The sequence below is a fragment of the Artibeus jamaicensis genome, unplaced genomic scaffold (assembly GCF_021234435.1).
Source record: "Artibeus jamaicensis isolate MK-2021 breed Jamaican fruit bat unplaced genomic scaffold, CSHL_Jam_final contig_387, whole genome shotgun sequence".
Taxonomy (NCBI): Eukaryota; Metazoa; Chordata; class Mammalia; order Chiroptera; family Phyllostomidae; genus Artibeus; species Artibeus jamaicensis.
This window is the reverse complement of record NW_026521812.1, coordinates 22,517,639-22,536,048: the sequence shown is the minus strand read 5'-3', so window position 1 is coordinate 22,536,048 and position 18,410 is coordinate 22,517,639. Positions and strand designations below refer to the sequence as shown.

The following is an 18,410-nucleotide window of genomic DNA, read 5'->3' as shown; positions in this document are numbered from 1 at the left end:
ACTCCATTTCTGTGGTTCTGTTCCTGTTCTAGTTGTTTGCTTAGTTTGCTTTTGTTTTAGGTGTGGTTGTTAGTAATTGTGAGTTTGCTGTCATTTTAGTATACATGTTTTTTGTCTTCTTTTTCTTAGATAAGTCTCTTTAACATTTCATAAAATAAGGGCTTGGTGATAACTCCTTCAACTTGACCTTATCTGAGAAGCACTTATATCTGTCATTCCATTCTAAATGAAAGCTTTGCCGGATAGAGCAATCTTGGATGTAGGTCCTTGTCTTTCATGACTTGGAATACTTCTTTCCAGCCCCTTCTTGCCTGTAAGGTCTCTTTTGAGAAATCAGCTGACAGTCTGTTGGGAACTCCTTTGTAGGTGACTGTCCCCTTATCTCTTGCTGCTTCTAGAATTCTCTCCTTCGTTTTAATCTTGGCTAATATAATGATGATGTGCCTTGGTGTGTTTCTTCTTGGGTCCAACTTCTTTGGGACTCTTTGAGCTTTCTGGATTTCCTGGACGTCTATTTCCTTTGCCAGATTGGGGAAATTTTCCTTTATTATTTGTTCAAATAAGTGTTCCACTTGCTCTTTCTCTTCCCCTTCTGGTACCCCTGTAATTCGGATGTTAGAACATTTAGAGATGTCCTGGAGGTTCCTAAGCTTCTCCTAATTTTTTTTTGAATTCTTGTTTCTTCATTTTGTTCTGGTTGAATGTTTCTTTCTTCCTTCTGGTCCACTCCATTGATTTGAGTCCTAGTTTCCTTTCCATCACTATTGGTTCCCTGTGCATTTTCCTTCATTTCACTTAGTGTAGCCTTCATTTTTTCATCTAATTTGTGACTAAAATCAACCAGTTCTGTGAGCATCCTGATCACCAGTGCTTTGAACTATGCATCTGATAGGTTGGCTATCTCTTGGCTGCTCAGTTGTATTGGCTCTGGGGCTTTGAGTTCTTTTTATGCTTGAGCCATAATGTTTTGGTCTGTTCGCACCTGTTACATATGAGGGGCGAAGCCTTAGGTGTTCACCAGGGCGGGGCAACCCAAGTCGCTGGGTTGTGACGCTGTATGTGGGGGTGGGGTCTGAGAGGGAGAAAAATGGCATTTTACTCCGCTCTCTATTGTACCTCAGTCCCTTCTGCTGCTTCCCCCAAGCGAATTGGGCCTTTCTGGTGCTGATTCCTGTGTGGGTCTCCCCAACAAACTTTCCTGTGAGGGTTGGAGTCGCCCTGTGCCTCAACCTCCACAAGTGTTTTCAATCAGCATTTTGAGGCTTTATTTCCTGGTGCTAGGACCCTGGGTTGCGGGATATGTCTCACTCCCCAGTTATCTGTGTGTGAATGTAGGACTGCTGCCTGGTCAGCCAGCCGCCTTGCACATGGTGGCTCGCCTCTCAATTGCTGCCTCGCTGGGTCTGCCTGTTGCCACCCCACGCCTGGGGTCTGCCAGTTGCTGCCTGGGTGCCCAGGGTCTGCCTGTTACTGCCTTGCACACCTGGGGTGTCTTGCGTGTCCGGTATCACCACTTCCTGTGCCTCGACCCCTCTCTGCTCAGCAGCAGGACTGCGCCCCGCCTACCAGTCTGGATGAATGTGTCTGTTTTAACTCCTCGGTTGTCTGACTTCCATACAGTTTAATTTTCTTTCATTTTTGGTTGTTATTTTGTTTCTGAATTGTTGTCCTTATTTTGGTTGTTCGAGGAGGCACAGTGTGTCTACCTATGCTTGGCCAGAAGTCCAGCAGTCCTTTGTCTTTTGATTGAAGCATTTAGTCCATTTTTATGTAAAATAATTTTGAGAGGTATGTAGTTATTGCCATTGTATTGTTTTCTGATTTTTTTGCAGTTCTCTGTTCATTTCTTATTCTTTAGCTCTGTTCACTTGTAAGTTGATGAGTTTCTGTAGCGGTGTTTGGGTACCTTGCTTTGTAATTATTTGTATTTCTCTTGTAGACTTTGGGTTCGTGGTCACTGTGTGCCTCATATATGCCAAGCAATGCTTATAACAGTCTATTTTCAGTTGATAGTTGTTTAAATTTGAACACATTCTAAAATCATTACAATTTTACCTCATACTCTCCATGTTTGTTTTGCTCATTATTTTTTACTTCTTTTGTCTGTTTGTGTGTATTAATTTATTTCTTTAATTACATATGATTTTGCTACTTTTGCCTTTTAACGTTTATAGCAGCTTTATACTTGGGATGATCCATTGCTTTTACTGTTTGTCAGTGAAGATTTTTTTTTCCTATATTTTCTTATTCATACTTTATCTTCAGTGTGCACATGGTTATTGATTTTAGAGAGAGGGGTAGTGAGGGGAAGAGAGGAGAGAAACTTCTATGTGAGAGAGAAACAGTTGCCTCTTGTACATGCCCTGACCAGGATCGAACCCACATTCTAGGTATGTGCCTGACCGGGAATCCAACATGCAACCTTTCAGTTTATGGGATGATGCTTCAAACAACTAAGCCACACCAGCCAGGACATCTTATTCATATTTTATATCTTTTCTTCTCAGAAAAGCCCTTTTAACATTTCTTGCAATGTTGGCTTAGTGGTGATAAACTCCTTCTGTTTTTTGTTTAAGAAACCTTTCTCTCTCCTTCAACTCTAAATGACAGCCTTGCTTGGTAGAATAAGCTTGGTTGTAGGTCCTTTTCATTACTTTTAGTATTTCATGCCAATTCCTTCTGGCTTGCAGAATTTCTGTTGAGAAATCAGCTGACAGTCTTATGAGAGCTCTCAAATTTCTCTTGCTGCTTTTAAGATTCTCTCTTTGCCTTTAACCTTCGGCATTTTAATTATGTATCTTGTTGTGGGCCTCTTTGGGTTCATCTTGTCTGGGACACTCTGCACTTGTTATACTTGAATGTCTATTTCCCGTCAGGATGGCAGAGTAGGTGAAACTCTGTGCAGCCCTCTGTCCTTCTTAGATGCAGTCCTCCCCCCAACCTTGGTTTTCAGAGTGAGATGTCATGGGGACTCCTCTTCCTGGCACTGATGCCCCATTTGGGAGCCTGGTGAGGGGTGTGGTCCTTTGATTCTCAGGCAAGACCTCTGCAGCAGGGATATCCCTCCCAAATCTTAATGAAATCTTAATCACCACACTGTAGGTGCGAGACCTGCCCATTCAGCTTCTCCACCCCTACTACTCAGTGTGGCTGCTGCTTTATATCTTTAGTTATAGGAATTCTGTTCAGCTAGTCTGCAGGTAGCTCTCAATTTTGATTTGTTCAAACAATTCTGTTTTTTTTTTCGTACTGTTCTTCAGTTGTCTGTTTCACTTATCTGTGCTCTAATATTTCCTTCCTTCTGCTAGTTTTGGGTTTAGACTGATCTTTATCTAATTCTTTCAGGTATGAAGTTAGGTTGTTGATTTGAGATTTTTTTCTTTCATTTTTTTGTGAAGACCTTTTATTTATTTTTTATTGTATTTTTTTCCCATTACCATTTGTTCCCCTTATACTCCCTTCCCTCCTTGCACTCACCATACTGTTGTCCACATACTTGAGTCCTTTATCCTTTTTGCTCAATCCCTCCGCCCCCTAATTTCCTTTTTAACGTAAGGATTTACAACTGTAAAATTCCTTCTTATCACTGCTTTCACTACATCCCATAAGTGTGGTATGTTGTGTTTTTGTTTTAATTTTTTTAAAGATATTTTCCAATTCTCTTGTGATTTTTTTGATTCATTTGTTGATTAAGAATGTGTTGTTTACCACATACTTGTAAATTGTCCAGTCTTTCTTTCTGCTGTTTATTTCTAGTTTGTGTTCAAACTAGACTTGTGATTTCTTCAGTGAACTAAGATCATGCATTCAGTTGATCTTGTTTTGTGATCAATCTCTTAGAAATTTTGTATTTTCAAGACAAAGCAGAAGGAGAATGAGTAAAAATTTGATTATATTCTGATAATTAAAGGATAATTATTTACCTCACTTGTTGGGTTCACCTGTATTGCTGAGGAAAGGATCAGCAGCAGACGGAAGAGGTCAAAGACACAATGCACATTCAATGACCAGGACCATGTATACGTTACTATTAACTAGAAATGGACTCTATACATTTCTTTAAATGTAAAATGTACTGAATAACCAAGTTCTGTTTAATCAGTGACAGTATTGTCTTCTACTAGGGTACATTTCCTTGAAGCAGATGCCACCTGCACTCAAAACTGTGACTGCCCACTCTCACCCCCACCGGACCCCATCCACACATTACGAATTTGTAGGCCACAGACTGAGCTCAATATATGTTTTAACATGTAAGAGTCATTAATTACAATAGGAGTTATTTCTAGTTTGTCATTTTTTATGTCATTTTTTATGTTATTCCCTAATAAGTTCTCATTTCTAGTAATTTGTAGTTAAGTCTATTTGAACTCTAAAACACTCAATCTAAAAGGGTCAAGGCATGGAACCACACCAGTCATTTCCAAGATAAAAAGCCTTACTTAAGATCCTGAAGTCAACTTTTCTTTGTATACTTCAAGACACCATAACTTCGAGTCTGCTATTTAATAGCAGCCTCTCCTCTACATTATTTAAGTGTGAATCCACTTAACTAATGGAAGTAAATAGAAACTCAGAATTGTTACTGACTGTGAAGTCATGGCTTTTTTAAGAGATTAAGACACAAATAAAATTGGAGAAAATTTACTCTTTATTGAAAAATGTCAATAATACTGACAGACTTCAAAAGCAATTCACGCTTCCAGAATACAAAGTACTTAATACATTTTTGAACCAGTTTGCATTTCAAAGTTACCATTTTTATAAATCAAATTTGGTAACCTGACTAAAAATATTTTCCAGCTTTATTATTTAAGGAGTGCACAATCTTTAAAGTGGGGACAATGAGGTGGGCAGGAGCAGAATGCACCTGGGACTGTGCAGCAGTCTGCAGCGACAGTTCCCGCGACTTCCGTGCTGGAAACGAAAATACTACACAAGATGGCTGCCCTCCAGTGTCAGAGAATCTCGGGAAACAGCATAGTAAGAGATAGCCAGCTTTTCTTATAATTTACACATTTTCATGTAAGACTGCTTTTTGGAAGAAAATCTTTAAGAATGACACTGTAATTCAGTGTTTCCCAATAACTGAATTTAAAAAACAACTATAATGAAAGAACAGAACTGTTACCTTCAAAATGGTCTTTGCTGAGCTATGAGTAATAATTCTATGCTTTTTTAGATGCAACAAAATTAACATATGCAAGTTTAATTTGAAACCACACAAATTATGTATGTAGGCTCAGATAGTAGCAGTGTTCACTTTTATTACTAATAGCTTAACCGAAACAGCCTCTCTATTCATTCCACCAGCAGGAATAGCAGCACCAAGATCTGAAATTCTTTATGTAAAAAAGCTTATGTCATTATCCAAGTCCCATTCTTTGCATGCTCCAATTCTTGTTATCTTATTTAACATAAAAGCAACAGGATTTGGAGAGTTACTATTTGCTGTATTAAAAACAGTTATACAGCATTTTATACTTCAAAAAGCAAAATACTGTGAATGGCAACCCTTCTTCACAGCTCTAAACTTGAAGCTGCCAAGCATTCACTGCTCGTGCCAACAGTGGTATTTCCACAGTAAAATAGCAGAAACTAAAGGAATCATGGCACAATGTATTTCTGAATTCTTTAATCTACCATTGGTCCTGGGTGCTTAGCACCTCCCCCTTGGAGACTACATCTGCTGATCATTCCGTCATCTTTAATGAAGGGAAGGCATCAGGTCATATAGCGGGTAATGGCTCTCAGAGCGTAAAGCAGTTCTGCTTGCATCCTAGCTTCTATAAGAAGCAGATTAACGTGAACCTGCATACAAAACACAACATCGTTTAAAGCAATGTTATAATCATTCCCAATCAGTTTTGCAGTGCATCTAATAAACACCAAAAATCAAGTACATTTTCAGTGTGTCACTGAATAACTTAGAAGTCTTGGGTTTATAGAATAGAATACCAATTTCTCAAAACAAAAGCTATTTGATGTTCTTTCTGGATACATGTTTGTTTTCAGCTTATATTTATGTTTGATTATCTCTCTTCTTGGAGGTTTGTTATATTTCACAAAATATAGACAGTCTTTATTAGAATACCAATTTCCCCTGCTAAATCATCACTCAGTAATTTCTATAAAGATGGAATCAAAGACCAGATCAGATATTTCTATCTGAAAACAATTTGAAAGAGATCTTATAAAACAGTCTTCTCTCTCTTAAGTAACGATAGCCATGCTACAACTTTGCAGATGGGCCAGACCACCTGTTCTCCCTGTCCTTATCCTTTTACTCTCCCATCATGAGGTTCTTTCCCAAGGGGCATCTGGGACAGCTGTGCTGGGATGCATTCTGGATTGGCAGAGGTGATGGAAAGGTCTGAGATGCTTTAGATTAGGTGGAGACTAAGAATCACTGCTAAATTACAGAGTAAGCAAGCCACAGTAAGTGCATACCTTCTCAGAGTGCTTGAACTGCCTCCAGAAGCTATCATACATTCTTTTAGTAACCTTTTCAGGAGTGCAAACAATAGTTTTGATATAAACTTTAAAGCTTCGATCCAATAACTGGTTAATTTCACCATAGTCATAGTCATCATATCTGTTAAAAAGACAAAGTAAGAATTCTATTTTCAGTGTATAATCTGTTTTCTTCTTACAGAAGTACAGACACCACTAGTAAATGCTGCACCCCTTTTCCTGCTTTGTGGAGGCAGCTGTCCCCCCAAGCTAACAACTTTACCATATTTAAATGGGAGTGGATGAGTGAGTATAAGGGGATAAGAAACAGGGAAGTTGGGGAGATGAACAAAAAAACTGCCAGTGCCCAAGCAATAATAGTACATATTTACAGTCGTAAACAGATAACCATACCAACAAACACATTCTGGAAACAGTTTATGAATATTGCTGAAATTAAGAAATTAATCAGACAATTATGTTTATTATTGGTACTATTACACAACATAACTTGTAGTCTACTTGTGTAAATGAAAATAATTAGAATTATTTTTCTCATTTTTCCCAAAGTTCTAAGGTCAAATGAATTTAAATATGGGGGTGGGGCATCCCAGAGGAGAGGATGGTCTATGGAAGGCCTCGTAGTGTCTATTGCACTTAGGAGACACTGTTCTGCTTTAAGCCAAGATGGTCAAAGGCACCACTGTCTGCTCCACTCCGCTGGGTTGTGATTTCTAGAACATCCAAGGGCTTAAATCTCCCATTTGGTTTTCAGTGGAAAAGGAAAAAAGTTCTTGCAAAGCTGGTCCTAACCATTGGAGGCTGAAGTTAATAGCCTGACCACTGATAAATAGCAAGAAAAAGTCTGACTTTACAGCTTAAAATAATCAAAGTACTGTGGCATGGAGTTTGTATGCTTATGGTTAGAAGGCGGTATATAATGGCTGCACTTCCTATATAACATAATAATGTGGCTGAATACCTAAGAGGACATGAAAGTTTTGCATTTTGATGAAGTATCATGGGAGTCGAGGAGCTTCAGAAGGAGCGTGAGTATGGCCAGAGGGATACTATAAGGGTACTAAATTTGAAGAAGGTAGAACTAACTATAAGTGTGTCAGGAAATAGAAGATGATACAAAGAGAAAAGATGCCAAAGCTATTCAATACAACCTTTATCTCTTTCCTTCTATGATTTAGGACCAGCTTGCTTGCTCTCCCTCCCTTCCCTGGAAGCATCTTGTCAATGTCCCTCTCCTCCCTGCCTAGCTAGGAAACAGATCAAGCTGTAATAAATTGGTTCTCTGAAGCATAAGCATAAAATAAGCTACTGGATTTATTTTTTTACATTACCTTTTAGTCCCCTTATACCTCCCTACCCCTCAGCAATCACCACACTGTTGTCCATGACCATAAGTCCTTTTTTGTTTTTGTTCAGTCTCTCTACCCCCTAACTGCACCCCACCACTGGCTGTCATCCTGCTCTCCATCTATGAGGCTGTTCCCATTTTCCTTGTTAACTCAATCTGTTTGTTCATTAGATTCCACAATAAAGATTAAAAGTAATCAAAAAAAGAAATTTTTAAAAAAGCTACTGGAGAGGTGATTTGAGTTTCTGTGTCTGTGAGCATGTTTCCAAGTACCTGAATAATTTAGTCCAACTGAAAATACTTCTTTATAAACATAAGAAAACAGACTAACCTTATTCCAAACATGCAGTGAATATAGTTCCAAATAGCCCGTCTGAGCATTGAGGTATCAACATCTTTGTGCATTGCCATTGTATTATAAGTGAGATTGTAAGCAATGTGAAATTTTTCATCAATCAGCTGTCCCACATCTGGATAAAGGCGATTTACCAAAGAATAACCATGGTCTTCCCAGCAATAGTCCTAAATACAGAGAAGAGAGTAAATGTGAATAATTAAAATATGGCCAAGTATAGTTCTATGCCTACTGCTCTGCAGTGTGGGGAGATAACTTTCATTTGAAACCCACTGCCATTCTAGTACATTCCTAGCTCCCAGCTTCCAGTCTGATATTTTCAATTTCTAGACTATAACATACAAAAAATTCCTTTAAACTCAGCAAGTTTAATAACCAATGGATTCTCTTCCCCTTACACACAGACCACCATTTTCAGCTTTCTTTCTCTCACTCAGCATCCAGAGGTGACCATCTCAGAGCCCACTTTCCTTTTCCATTACTGCAATAGTTCTCAAGTTTTGTTTCAACACATCCATCACTAGTTCCTTTTCCTTCTCCTCCCTCTTCTTACTCTCAGCTCTATTAACTAAGTCTCCTCGTTTATTTCTCCCACATTAAATCTCCCTGCTTCCTTTCTTTCTACTTCAAATGAAACTTTATAAGCCCCCACTTCTATGTTGCTTCCATATTACCTTTCCTAAAACACCTATTTAAGTGATTGCTCTGGTCAAAACCTATAAACCTGAGCAATTTAAACTAATTTCCCACCAGTTGGAAAGTAGGAACACTACTTAAAGCTCTCAGCAGCCCATCCAGTTTATGACTTCCTCCCTCCCTTTAACCTAAACTCAATTATTGCCTTCTGTTTACGATACTCATACTTTTGGATCATTCAACTATCTAAATTCCTAATCTCCTTTCATACAATCTCCAGCCCTCATGATTTCTTCACCTCTAATTTATATTTCATGACAATTTCACTATCAAGTAGAAATATTCTATAACCTTTTGTATCTATTTTTGTTTTCTTAAATAATCTTAGTTCATTGAGCAAAGAAATAAAATCTTACAGTTCTCAAATATTTTCATAATTCTGGTAAAATAGTTATTATTTAACACAGGCCCTTTACAATAATTGGAAAAGTTGAGAAAATCAACTCATCTGATTTAAATATTTACCTATCTAAATTAAATAGTTATACAATAAATTGCTTTAAAAATACCTTTAAGCTACAGTGTATTTCTAATGCTGGATTGAAAGCAGTCTTACAAAACCAGAACACAAGAGATAAATCCATTTGTTAATTAGGTGATGATTAACTGATAATCAACTTTTATTGTTACTAAAGCAGGGGTGTCAAACTCATTTTTACCAGGGGCCACACCAGCCTCGTGATTGACTTCAAAGGGCCAAACTAATTTTAGGGCTGTATAAATGTAACTACTCCTTAACTGTTAAGGAGTTGAATTACGTACAGCCCTTTGAAGGCAACTGAAAGGCTGGTGTGGACCCCAATAAAAATGAGTTTGACACCCCTATATTAAAGGATACAGCTCCTGTCACTTTGCAAGCTAAGGCTTGCAAAGCCTTAGCACAGTGTCATCTGCAAAACAAAGATAGAGAAGGAGCCTGGTATCCTGGAGGACCACCAGGTCCTTAAGTGTCCATGGACTCAACGTATATAGAAATGTCCTGGGGACATTTACTATGTACTTAAAAGGTAATAGTTTGGAAGCTAAGGAAACTGGACCCACCAACAATAATTGTATCCCCAACATCACTAACTTTATTCACTCCAAGAGACAGGTGTTAAATAATTTTGAATATTTATGTGAATCCTAAGGTTTAAATTTGAAACGCTCAAAAATTCTCATCGCTTCAAATACCATTCAGTTTGTATTTTAAAGGGAATTGGAACGCTGTAATTGTCATGCTTTATCTCACTGTGATATCTGTATTTAAACACATGTTTCACCTCTGATTTTCCTTATCCCTTTCCCTCCACCCACACACACTGCTTGTTATGCTGAGGACATTTCTCTGGTCCCTCAGGCCTGGTGCATATCAGGGCATAAATCACCTCACGTTAACACTGGGCTCAGTAGGAGAGGGGTAGAAAAACCAATGCTATAAATGCTAGCTACGTTCAAATACAACTATTATTTATTGTTAGTAGTAACATTAGAACTTTAAATTTTTAATGCATTATCTGGGAACCCAATCACCATTATAATTGTGTTTTATGGGTGAATGTGTTCTGAATTCTGAACTACTGATTTATGAACTTTAACAATATAATAAGTACACCTTTAACAATATAATAAACAGACCTAAGGGAACTGCCTATATAGAGAAAAGTTACTTCTTTCTGCAACATTTTATAGTTCTCAAATCCAAGTGGCTCTCATTAAGTCAAACTGAGTTATTTCAAACCAATCGTGTGCATACAACACACTGTGATTTTACCTGGACTCGAAATGTTGGGACATGCATCCCATGTCTGGAGAAATCCTTATAGCCGTAACTCGTATCCTCAAAGTGACGAGCTACATCTCTTGCTGGTGTCACATCTTCATCATCTGAAATAATTTAAAAAGGTCACTGAAAACTTTCCAAAAACAGGACACTAGTTAGAATTCATTTTACATGACAAGTAAAAATAGAATAATCCTTTCTTTGACCCCTGGTAGGCAATATAAACTAAGATAGTCTTAAAACTACAAAGAGAAATAGCTTACTTACCTATAAATTGAGTATAATAAAAATAGGTTCTCTGTTATTAAAAATACTCATGTGTAAATTTTTTATGCTTTTCATTAAGACTCATTCTGTCTCTGCTCCAATTTATAGATATGAGGTCCTAATTAAGTATGTACTCCAAGTATGAACACCCTCTTGGATAATCTTTATGGTGATAACAAATCAGCTATGCTCCAAACTTTGGCACTTGGATTGTTTTTTTTTAATGTTAATGTCCTATAATATATACTATTTCTGACAGTTCAAAGGTTTTAGAGTGGTGAATAAAGGAAAGAGGTGTGTGTATGTGTGTGCACTGTTCTAAGCCTTTCTGAACTATTTTTATATTTAGGAGTTGATGAGATTATAGTTTCAAGTAAATAGAAACAAAAACTTTTCCTCAAGGAAAAACAACCTAACATACAACCTCCATTTAGACACACTTCATTCTTCATTGTATTGCACTTCACAGGTGTTGCTTTTTGTCCCCCCTACAAATTGTGAGCAAGATCCTCCACCTGCAAAAGTACTGTGGCTCATGTTAATATCTCTGAGGTCTGCCTGTATACAAATGAGATTTTTTTCAAATGTCCTTTCTCCTAGTCTAGTACTGTTTTCACTATACCTTCCTTTTCTGGGTTGCCTGCTTTATCTATAAGTAGGAACAGCTATGCAATAGTCTCTCTCAAAGGAAAGAGATATTTAGATTGATGTTTAAAACCTTTTAAATTTTCAATTAAAAAACTGGGCTATTTTTTGTAAGCAACAGAAATTTGATTGGTATGTAACAGTTTTTACCTGAAGAGAAAACAAACATGCTTTCTCTTTTTTCTATTTCAAAACGTGAAGCCATCTCTTCCTGACTTGCCTCTTCTTCATCTCGACATTCCTGTAATTGCCTCATCTTTTCCATGAGGGCTTCAACCTCAAAGAAGGAATCACTTACCTGAAGAGAAAATACAATTAATGTTACATGTGTTAGAGATGAAACTTCTGAATTTTCACTGAAGGCTACCTCATAAGAATTTGGATTTTAACAGAATGTAAGAAAAATAAATCTTATAATTTTAATACACATGAATAACTGGTTTTGGCCTATTACACACAGATATGCAGATTTTAAAATAGAAAAATTATTTTAAGAACACAGTCTAATGTTTTTACCTTAGAATATAATCTCATTACTGTTAATGCTGTTTCAAAAATTAGAATGTAATATTACTTGCCAATTTAAAACAACTGAATATTCAAAGTTAACTTCTACTTGAGCAGTTTCAACAAGACACACAAAGTGTAGGTGGTTTTGCATCAATTGTGTACATTGTGCACAGTGTAGATGATGTGCATAGACATAAGGATGATAGACATATCATCTTTAAATTACAGTGATCAGTTCTGTCTTTCCAATTTACCAATTAAGAAGGAAACATGTCTTTATGGGGCTGGAGACATACACTGGACCTCCACAAATGGGGCTGGCAGCTGTCACTTGCTGGTATGGCTACATTAGTGGCACATTTGTAATGCCAGGTCTGACACAGGAGGACTGGCCAAGTGGTCTTCAACTAGCCAAACAATTTATACTTCTCTACGCTGCTGCATCCTTACTATGAAAGCTGGATCAAATCTGTGGAATTTATATTTTATAAAATAGATATAGTAAGAAACCTTAAAATTTCAAATCACAGTGTTCAAATACAAAAACATTGTTTTTCCCTTTATAAATTTCTTTTGCTAGGAATGTTCTTCCCCTTCCTCTCCCACTCTCTTCCTGGCTTACACCATTAGTCCTTCAGGTGTCAAGTCAGGTTACACACTCCTCCGAGTCCCCAGTCCCAACCCAGCCACCCTAACTAGTCTCAAATAATACTCTGCTCTTTTCTTCAGAAAGCCAACCAGTTTGTGTTTGTAATTGTTATAGCAATTGGTTTAATGTCTGCTGCTCTAAGACCAAACCTTTATAAGGGCAGGGGAGCTGTTTAATTTATTGGTATATATTTAGAACCTTGCATGGTGCCTGACACATAATAGATACTCAAGAAATATCTACTGTGCCAGGATTGTGTGCAACACAATCACTGTGTTGCAGAATGACTGTCAGAATAATTTTATATTAGGAGAAAATAGTGTTATATTATTTGTATTTTATATTTTCACATGATCCTAACAGTTATACAAAAGTCCCCTCCCTGTAACTAAGCACTTTCTTTCAAAATTTCATGATGGGAAGTGTTTCTGTGATGTATTGATGATTTTTCTGGTGCATGCATACCTCTGTATAATTATTCCTGAGACAACATCAGTAGCCAAACAAAAATTAGAATGGGGCTGAAATTTAAGAGACTGACCCAATGTCGTCTTTTTCTTTAATTTCAAGATCTCTGTCAACTCACATTATCCCTCATTGTGTTAATTTATCTATTTTGTTTACCAATTTTCTTCTACAATAGTCAAATTTTAAGTATTCTTAAGGAAATAAAGTGTATTTCTTTTGCTCCTTGAAAAATGTTAAAATTGTTAGTGTAAAAAAAAGACATTTCATTTTAATGTTAAAATGTTAATATTGTATGAGGAAATTATTTTTTTATCATTTGTATCTGAAAAACTGAGTCAGATATCAGACATGTACCTGAAGAATAAGCTATGTCAGATTACTGTCAAGTCTCATCAGTGTGGGCCATAAACCTTCTAAAAGTAGCCAACTCAACACCTGAAAATAGGGAGCTTATCCAGTAGAGAAAAATTTTCTATTCTTTCACTATTATTTAATAGAAGGATCACTAAAAACAATCAAGTACTTTTTCTTTAGTCTTGTACTATATTAAAGGTGTGAAAGGACAATATGATTCCAAGCATCCTAGCAACCGATATGCTGTCCCTTAGATCATCTCAATCTCTAAGCTTTGTTAAGTGATCAGTGGCCACATACAGACATATAACATGAACCCCACTAGCTCAAGAGGGTGAAAATGATGGTCAGCACAGTACATTGACCAGCTTTGGGAAAATGATTTTCCTTTATGTGCTGATATCATGGTAATGTAATTGCTGTCTCTTATTTAGCATCTGATAAATACCAAGTACTGTAATAGGCCTTTTACCTCTTTAGAGATATTTCTTTTCTTTTGATGTTCAATGATCTCTGAACTTTTTAGTGGCTTCCTGCCCCTCCAAAGGGTGCCCCACCTCTGCCTCTAATGCCTCAGAACTTTGGTGTTATTGATCTCAGACACCATTTTGCAGCCCACAACCCTGACGGAAGTGGTCTTTTGGATGGTTTGTAAGGAGTGGCTGTTGTCCAGGGCATCAACAAGATCAGAATCCTCCCCTTCTTCCAGCCTCCAGACTGACTTTGATCTTCAGCAGGGCCTCATTCTCCTGGGCCTGGCACTGCCCCTCTGCCCAGATCTGGGCCAGCTCTGACTCCAGGTGCAGCAGGATCCCATTGAGTTGTTCCATCCGCGTGGCATTGCGCATCTCCACCTCCCTCAGGCTGTTCTCCAAACTCACCTTCAGATTTCTCATAAGTCCAGGTCAGTCTCCAAGGACTGGACCTTAAGTCTCAGCTCTGTGAGTATCCTCTCAGCAGCTCCTATCTCAGTGGTCTGTGAGGTGACCGTGGTGGTGCGCTCCTCAATCTGCTAGGACCAGTACTTGTCCAGCTCCTCTCAGTTCTTCCGAGCCAGCTTGTCATACTGGGCCTGATGTCTACCATGATCTTGCTGAAGTCCTGAGATTTGAGGACATCCAACTCCATGGTCAACCCAGAGTCGGCAATCTGGTTTTGTAGACCATTTACTTCCTTTTCGTTGTTGTTCTTCACGAAGAGCAGCTCCTCCTTGAGAGCCTCAATCTGTCTCCAGCTGCAGCCAAGGGATATTGGTGTCATCATGACCTTTCAGATCCCATTGATGTCATTCTCCACAGACTGGCACATGGCCAGCTCTGTCTCATACTTGACTCTGAAGTGTGCAAGATGGGCAATATCAATCCGCAGAATGATAAGAGCACTGTCCACAGAATTTGCAAAGATCTGAGCCCTAGGGTCCTTGATGGTCTTGGAATAATGCCCCCAGTCTCTGACCTGGGGTTCCTTTTCCAGGTATCCCTGGATTCTGCTCTACAGTCTCTGATTATCAGCCTCTAGGCTTCTCACTCTCTCCAGGTGAGAAGGTGGTGGTCATGCAGGCATTGCATAGTCTCCTTCTTGCTCTGGATGTCCACTATGCTTGCCAGATCCCCAGCCATTCCCACAGCCAGGCCCCCCGATTCCCAGCTGCCCTGCATGCTGGTGGAGTGGAACATCAAGATCCAGAAGCCCAAGCCCCCAGCATCTGCATAGACACTGGCTGTGCTGCTGGCCGACTGGACCCAGTGGCTGGGGAACTGCAAAGAGCCCAGGGTCCAGTAGTTTGTGAAGAAGCTGGAGTGGGTGCTGAAGCCAATGTTTAGGGAGAAAGGTAAGAAGCCAAGACTCAGGTTGAAGCTGCCTAGAGATGTTTCATTTAAAACTTACAACAACCTTGTGTTTGACTTTTAATTAGACACGAAAGAACAGAAGTGCACAGAGGCTAGATAACTTGCCCACAGTCAAATTTATATTAAAGGCAATTCAACCTGTCCAACTCTGTTTCAAAGGAATAATACAACTGAGAAAAATCTGTGAAAAGTATGCAGAAGGCTGTGATGCTGTTTCTGATTTCTCTTTAGAAACAAACCCTTATACTCTCACCATTGCAAAAGAATGTAGAGGGAATTTTGACTCATTGTATACAGGAAGTAAAATTCAACTTGTTTTGAGAAAATACAAAAGTGAGAGAAAAGGAACAGAGACGAAAGCATTTTAATAAAATTACATTTGCTTTTATATTTATTTGTATCAAGTTAAACATGAATAAGAATTTTAAAAGGAGAAACTTCCAGATCAAGAATAATTAAATCTTCTAAAAGATAAGCAATTAAAAAGCTAGTCTCTTTTGTGCAAAAGGGAAGAAAGGGATGTGATTGGCATTAGGAAGTTACTGCCACCACAGAGCACTATTCTCAGCCTCCCCTCCTCCCATTACATTCAGTACTAGCTGGCTCTGATGGGGCATATTCTGGTGGCTCCTGATCCTAAAATTACTCAAGTATAACTTCCTATAAAGTCTTATAATTGTGTATATCCCTTAGTATTAGACTGGTGCCAGACATGTGAGAAAGTCAATAAGTACTTGCTGAATGAACAGATATAGTGACCAAATTAAAAAATAAAATGAGAGTAATTGTTGTGATTAGTCTTATGACAATCCTGTAACAAATAAGATACTTACCGAAACATTTCCTGCTGAGTTGATCTGACTCTCTTCCACACTGTGATTGCCATTTGTAATGTCATAGATGCAGTAGTTACTAACAGAAGGAGGTCTGAATGTGTGGCCACCATCACAATGAATTTCTGGACTGATTCCACAGCCAAATGTGAACGAGGCAAGAGAATGATAGTGTGTGAGTAGAACTACTGCATGTACCAGTTCTGCAAGGGACCAGCTGTGCTCTTCAGCTTTTAAAAGTTGCTTAGGGGAAAAAAAAAAGAGATATTGTTATACTGCAGTATGGTGCTGGTGAAAGTATATAGTTCATCTTGGTATTTAACCAGTTGAAAACAAAACTAGTTATTATACAAAACCTTATATCACTATTTGAGACATGTAGAACCCGGAATTTGCTAATTTTTATGAACATGTATTCACCAATAAAGCTTACATAATCTTGTAATGACACATTATCATTTCTGATTTTCTGAAATCCTGATTCAAAAATATAACAATTCATTTTGCAGTAAAAGCGTATTAAAAGCAGTCGCTATATTTCACATATTAGATTATGAATGGATTAAGTATGTTCTTCAAAGTTTCAAACCAAATATAATTTGTATTTAAAGGGGAAGCTACTGTATAAAATATGCCTATGTGTGAAAATTTTTTTTATTATAAGGCCTCCTCAAGAATTTTTAAGACAGTGGTCTGAACAACTTGACTCTGAATATTCCTAAATCAAATTAAATTTTTAAAATTATGACCAAGGTAAAGTCTACAATTCTTCAAAGTCTTACAATCTGTGTTCCTTCTGCTTCATTATCTACTCTATAATCTTGTATAATTTTCATTAATAGATAATATATATTAATCATATTCAAATCTTATTTTTCTTGATGTTTCAATTATGTAACATTATCTAAAATGTTCTATAAAACAGATAAGACCAAAAAGATGTATTTTCAAGAATTTCTCTTACATGATAGATACTTTTTGAGAATGTCAACCTACTTTTATTCTTATTCTATTATCTTTTTTAAATAAATAGAACCAGAAAGAAGTAGTTTAAGATGGTATTTTTAAAAGATATAGAACAAGAGGCCACTTCACAACTATCAGGATGGCTAAAATCCAAAACACTGAAAACACCAAATGCTGACAAGGATATAGAGCAACTGGAATGCTTATTAACTGCTGGTGGGAATGCAAACTGGTACAGCCACTTTGGAGGACAGTTTCTTTCAAAGCTAAACATAGGCTTACCATACAACTCAGCACTCACATACCTAGTTATTTACCCAACTGAGTTTAAAACTTAGGTCCACCAAAAATCTGCACATGAATGTTTGGAGCAGCTTTATTCTTAACTGACCCAAACTGGAAGTAACCAAGATGTCCTTCAATAGGTGAATAAACAAATGGTGATACATGCATACATTAAACCATTTTCTCAGCAATAAAAATAAATGAGCTAGGAAGCCATTTAAAGGCATGTAGGAACCTAAAATACATACTGAGAAGTATAAGAAGCCAGTCTGAAAAAGCTATATACTGTATGATTCCAAGTATATGTCATTCTGGAAAAGGCAAAACTATAGAGAGTAAAAAGATCAGTTGGAGGAGTTTAAAGGGAAGGGGAAAGAAATGAATGGGATTTTTAGAGCAGAGAAACTATTCTGTATGATACTGTTATGGTGGATACATGACATGCATTTATGAAAATCCATAAAACTATACAACTCAAAGAATGAACTTTAATGTAAACAATAGACTTTAGTTAATGATAACAGTACTGATTCATCAATTATTAAAAAATGTACCATACTAATAATGCTAGTTATTAATAATAGGAGAACTTGGGTGTGTGTGTGGGAGGGGTAGGCTAAGAGGGTAGAATATGGGAACTGCCATTTTTCTGTAAACCTAAAACTGCTCTAAAAATAATCTATTAAAAAAATTTAATGGCCCTCTAGATATACTACTTACCTCAATGTGTTCTTTGGTAATAAGCCAAGGTCTATGGGCTAACAATTTGTTAAGTTCTCCTAAATTTTGTAGTTTTTGAGGCGCATTCTCTAAGCCATTAAGCCACTTAGGGTCCCCACCAACATGAAGGAAATCATTTACATGGAGGTTCACTAAGTAGGAGCACTGATGTCTTGCTGCAGCCTTAAAAGAAAACAAAAAGAGAAAACAAATATAATAAAATCTTGA

General features: G+C 37.5%; 1 protein-coding gene across 3 annotated transcripts in view; it reads right to left on the bottom strand.

Moving 5' to 3' along the window:
- Positions 1-4,633: 4,633 nt before the first annotated feature.
- Positions 4,634-18,410, bottom strand: part of SESN1 (sestrin 1) — a 112,254-nt gene continuing 98,477 nt past the window's right edge. For all 3 annotated transcript variants that reach the window (XM_053664908.1, XM_053664909.1, XM_053664910.1), the window contains exons 4-10: positions 18,183-18,365; positions 16,212-16,454; positions 11,698-11,845; positions 10,627-10,739; positions 8,154-8,344; positions 6,451-6,595; positions 4,634-5,811 (exon numbers count right to left, since the gene is read on the bottom strand). In XM_053664908.1, coding sequence (XP_053520883.1) covers positions 5,725-5,811; positions 6,451-6,595; positions 8,154-8,344; positions 10,627-10,739; positions 11,698-11,845; positions 16,212-16,454; positions 18,183-18,365 — 1,110 coding nt within the window. In that variant the 3' untranslated portion in view covers positions 4,634-5,724. The remainder of the gene's footprint in view (positions 5,812-6,450; positions 6,596-8,153; positions 8,345-10,626; positions 10,740-11,697; positions 11,846-16,211; positions 16,455-18,182; positions 18,366-18,410) is intronic.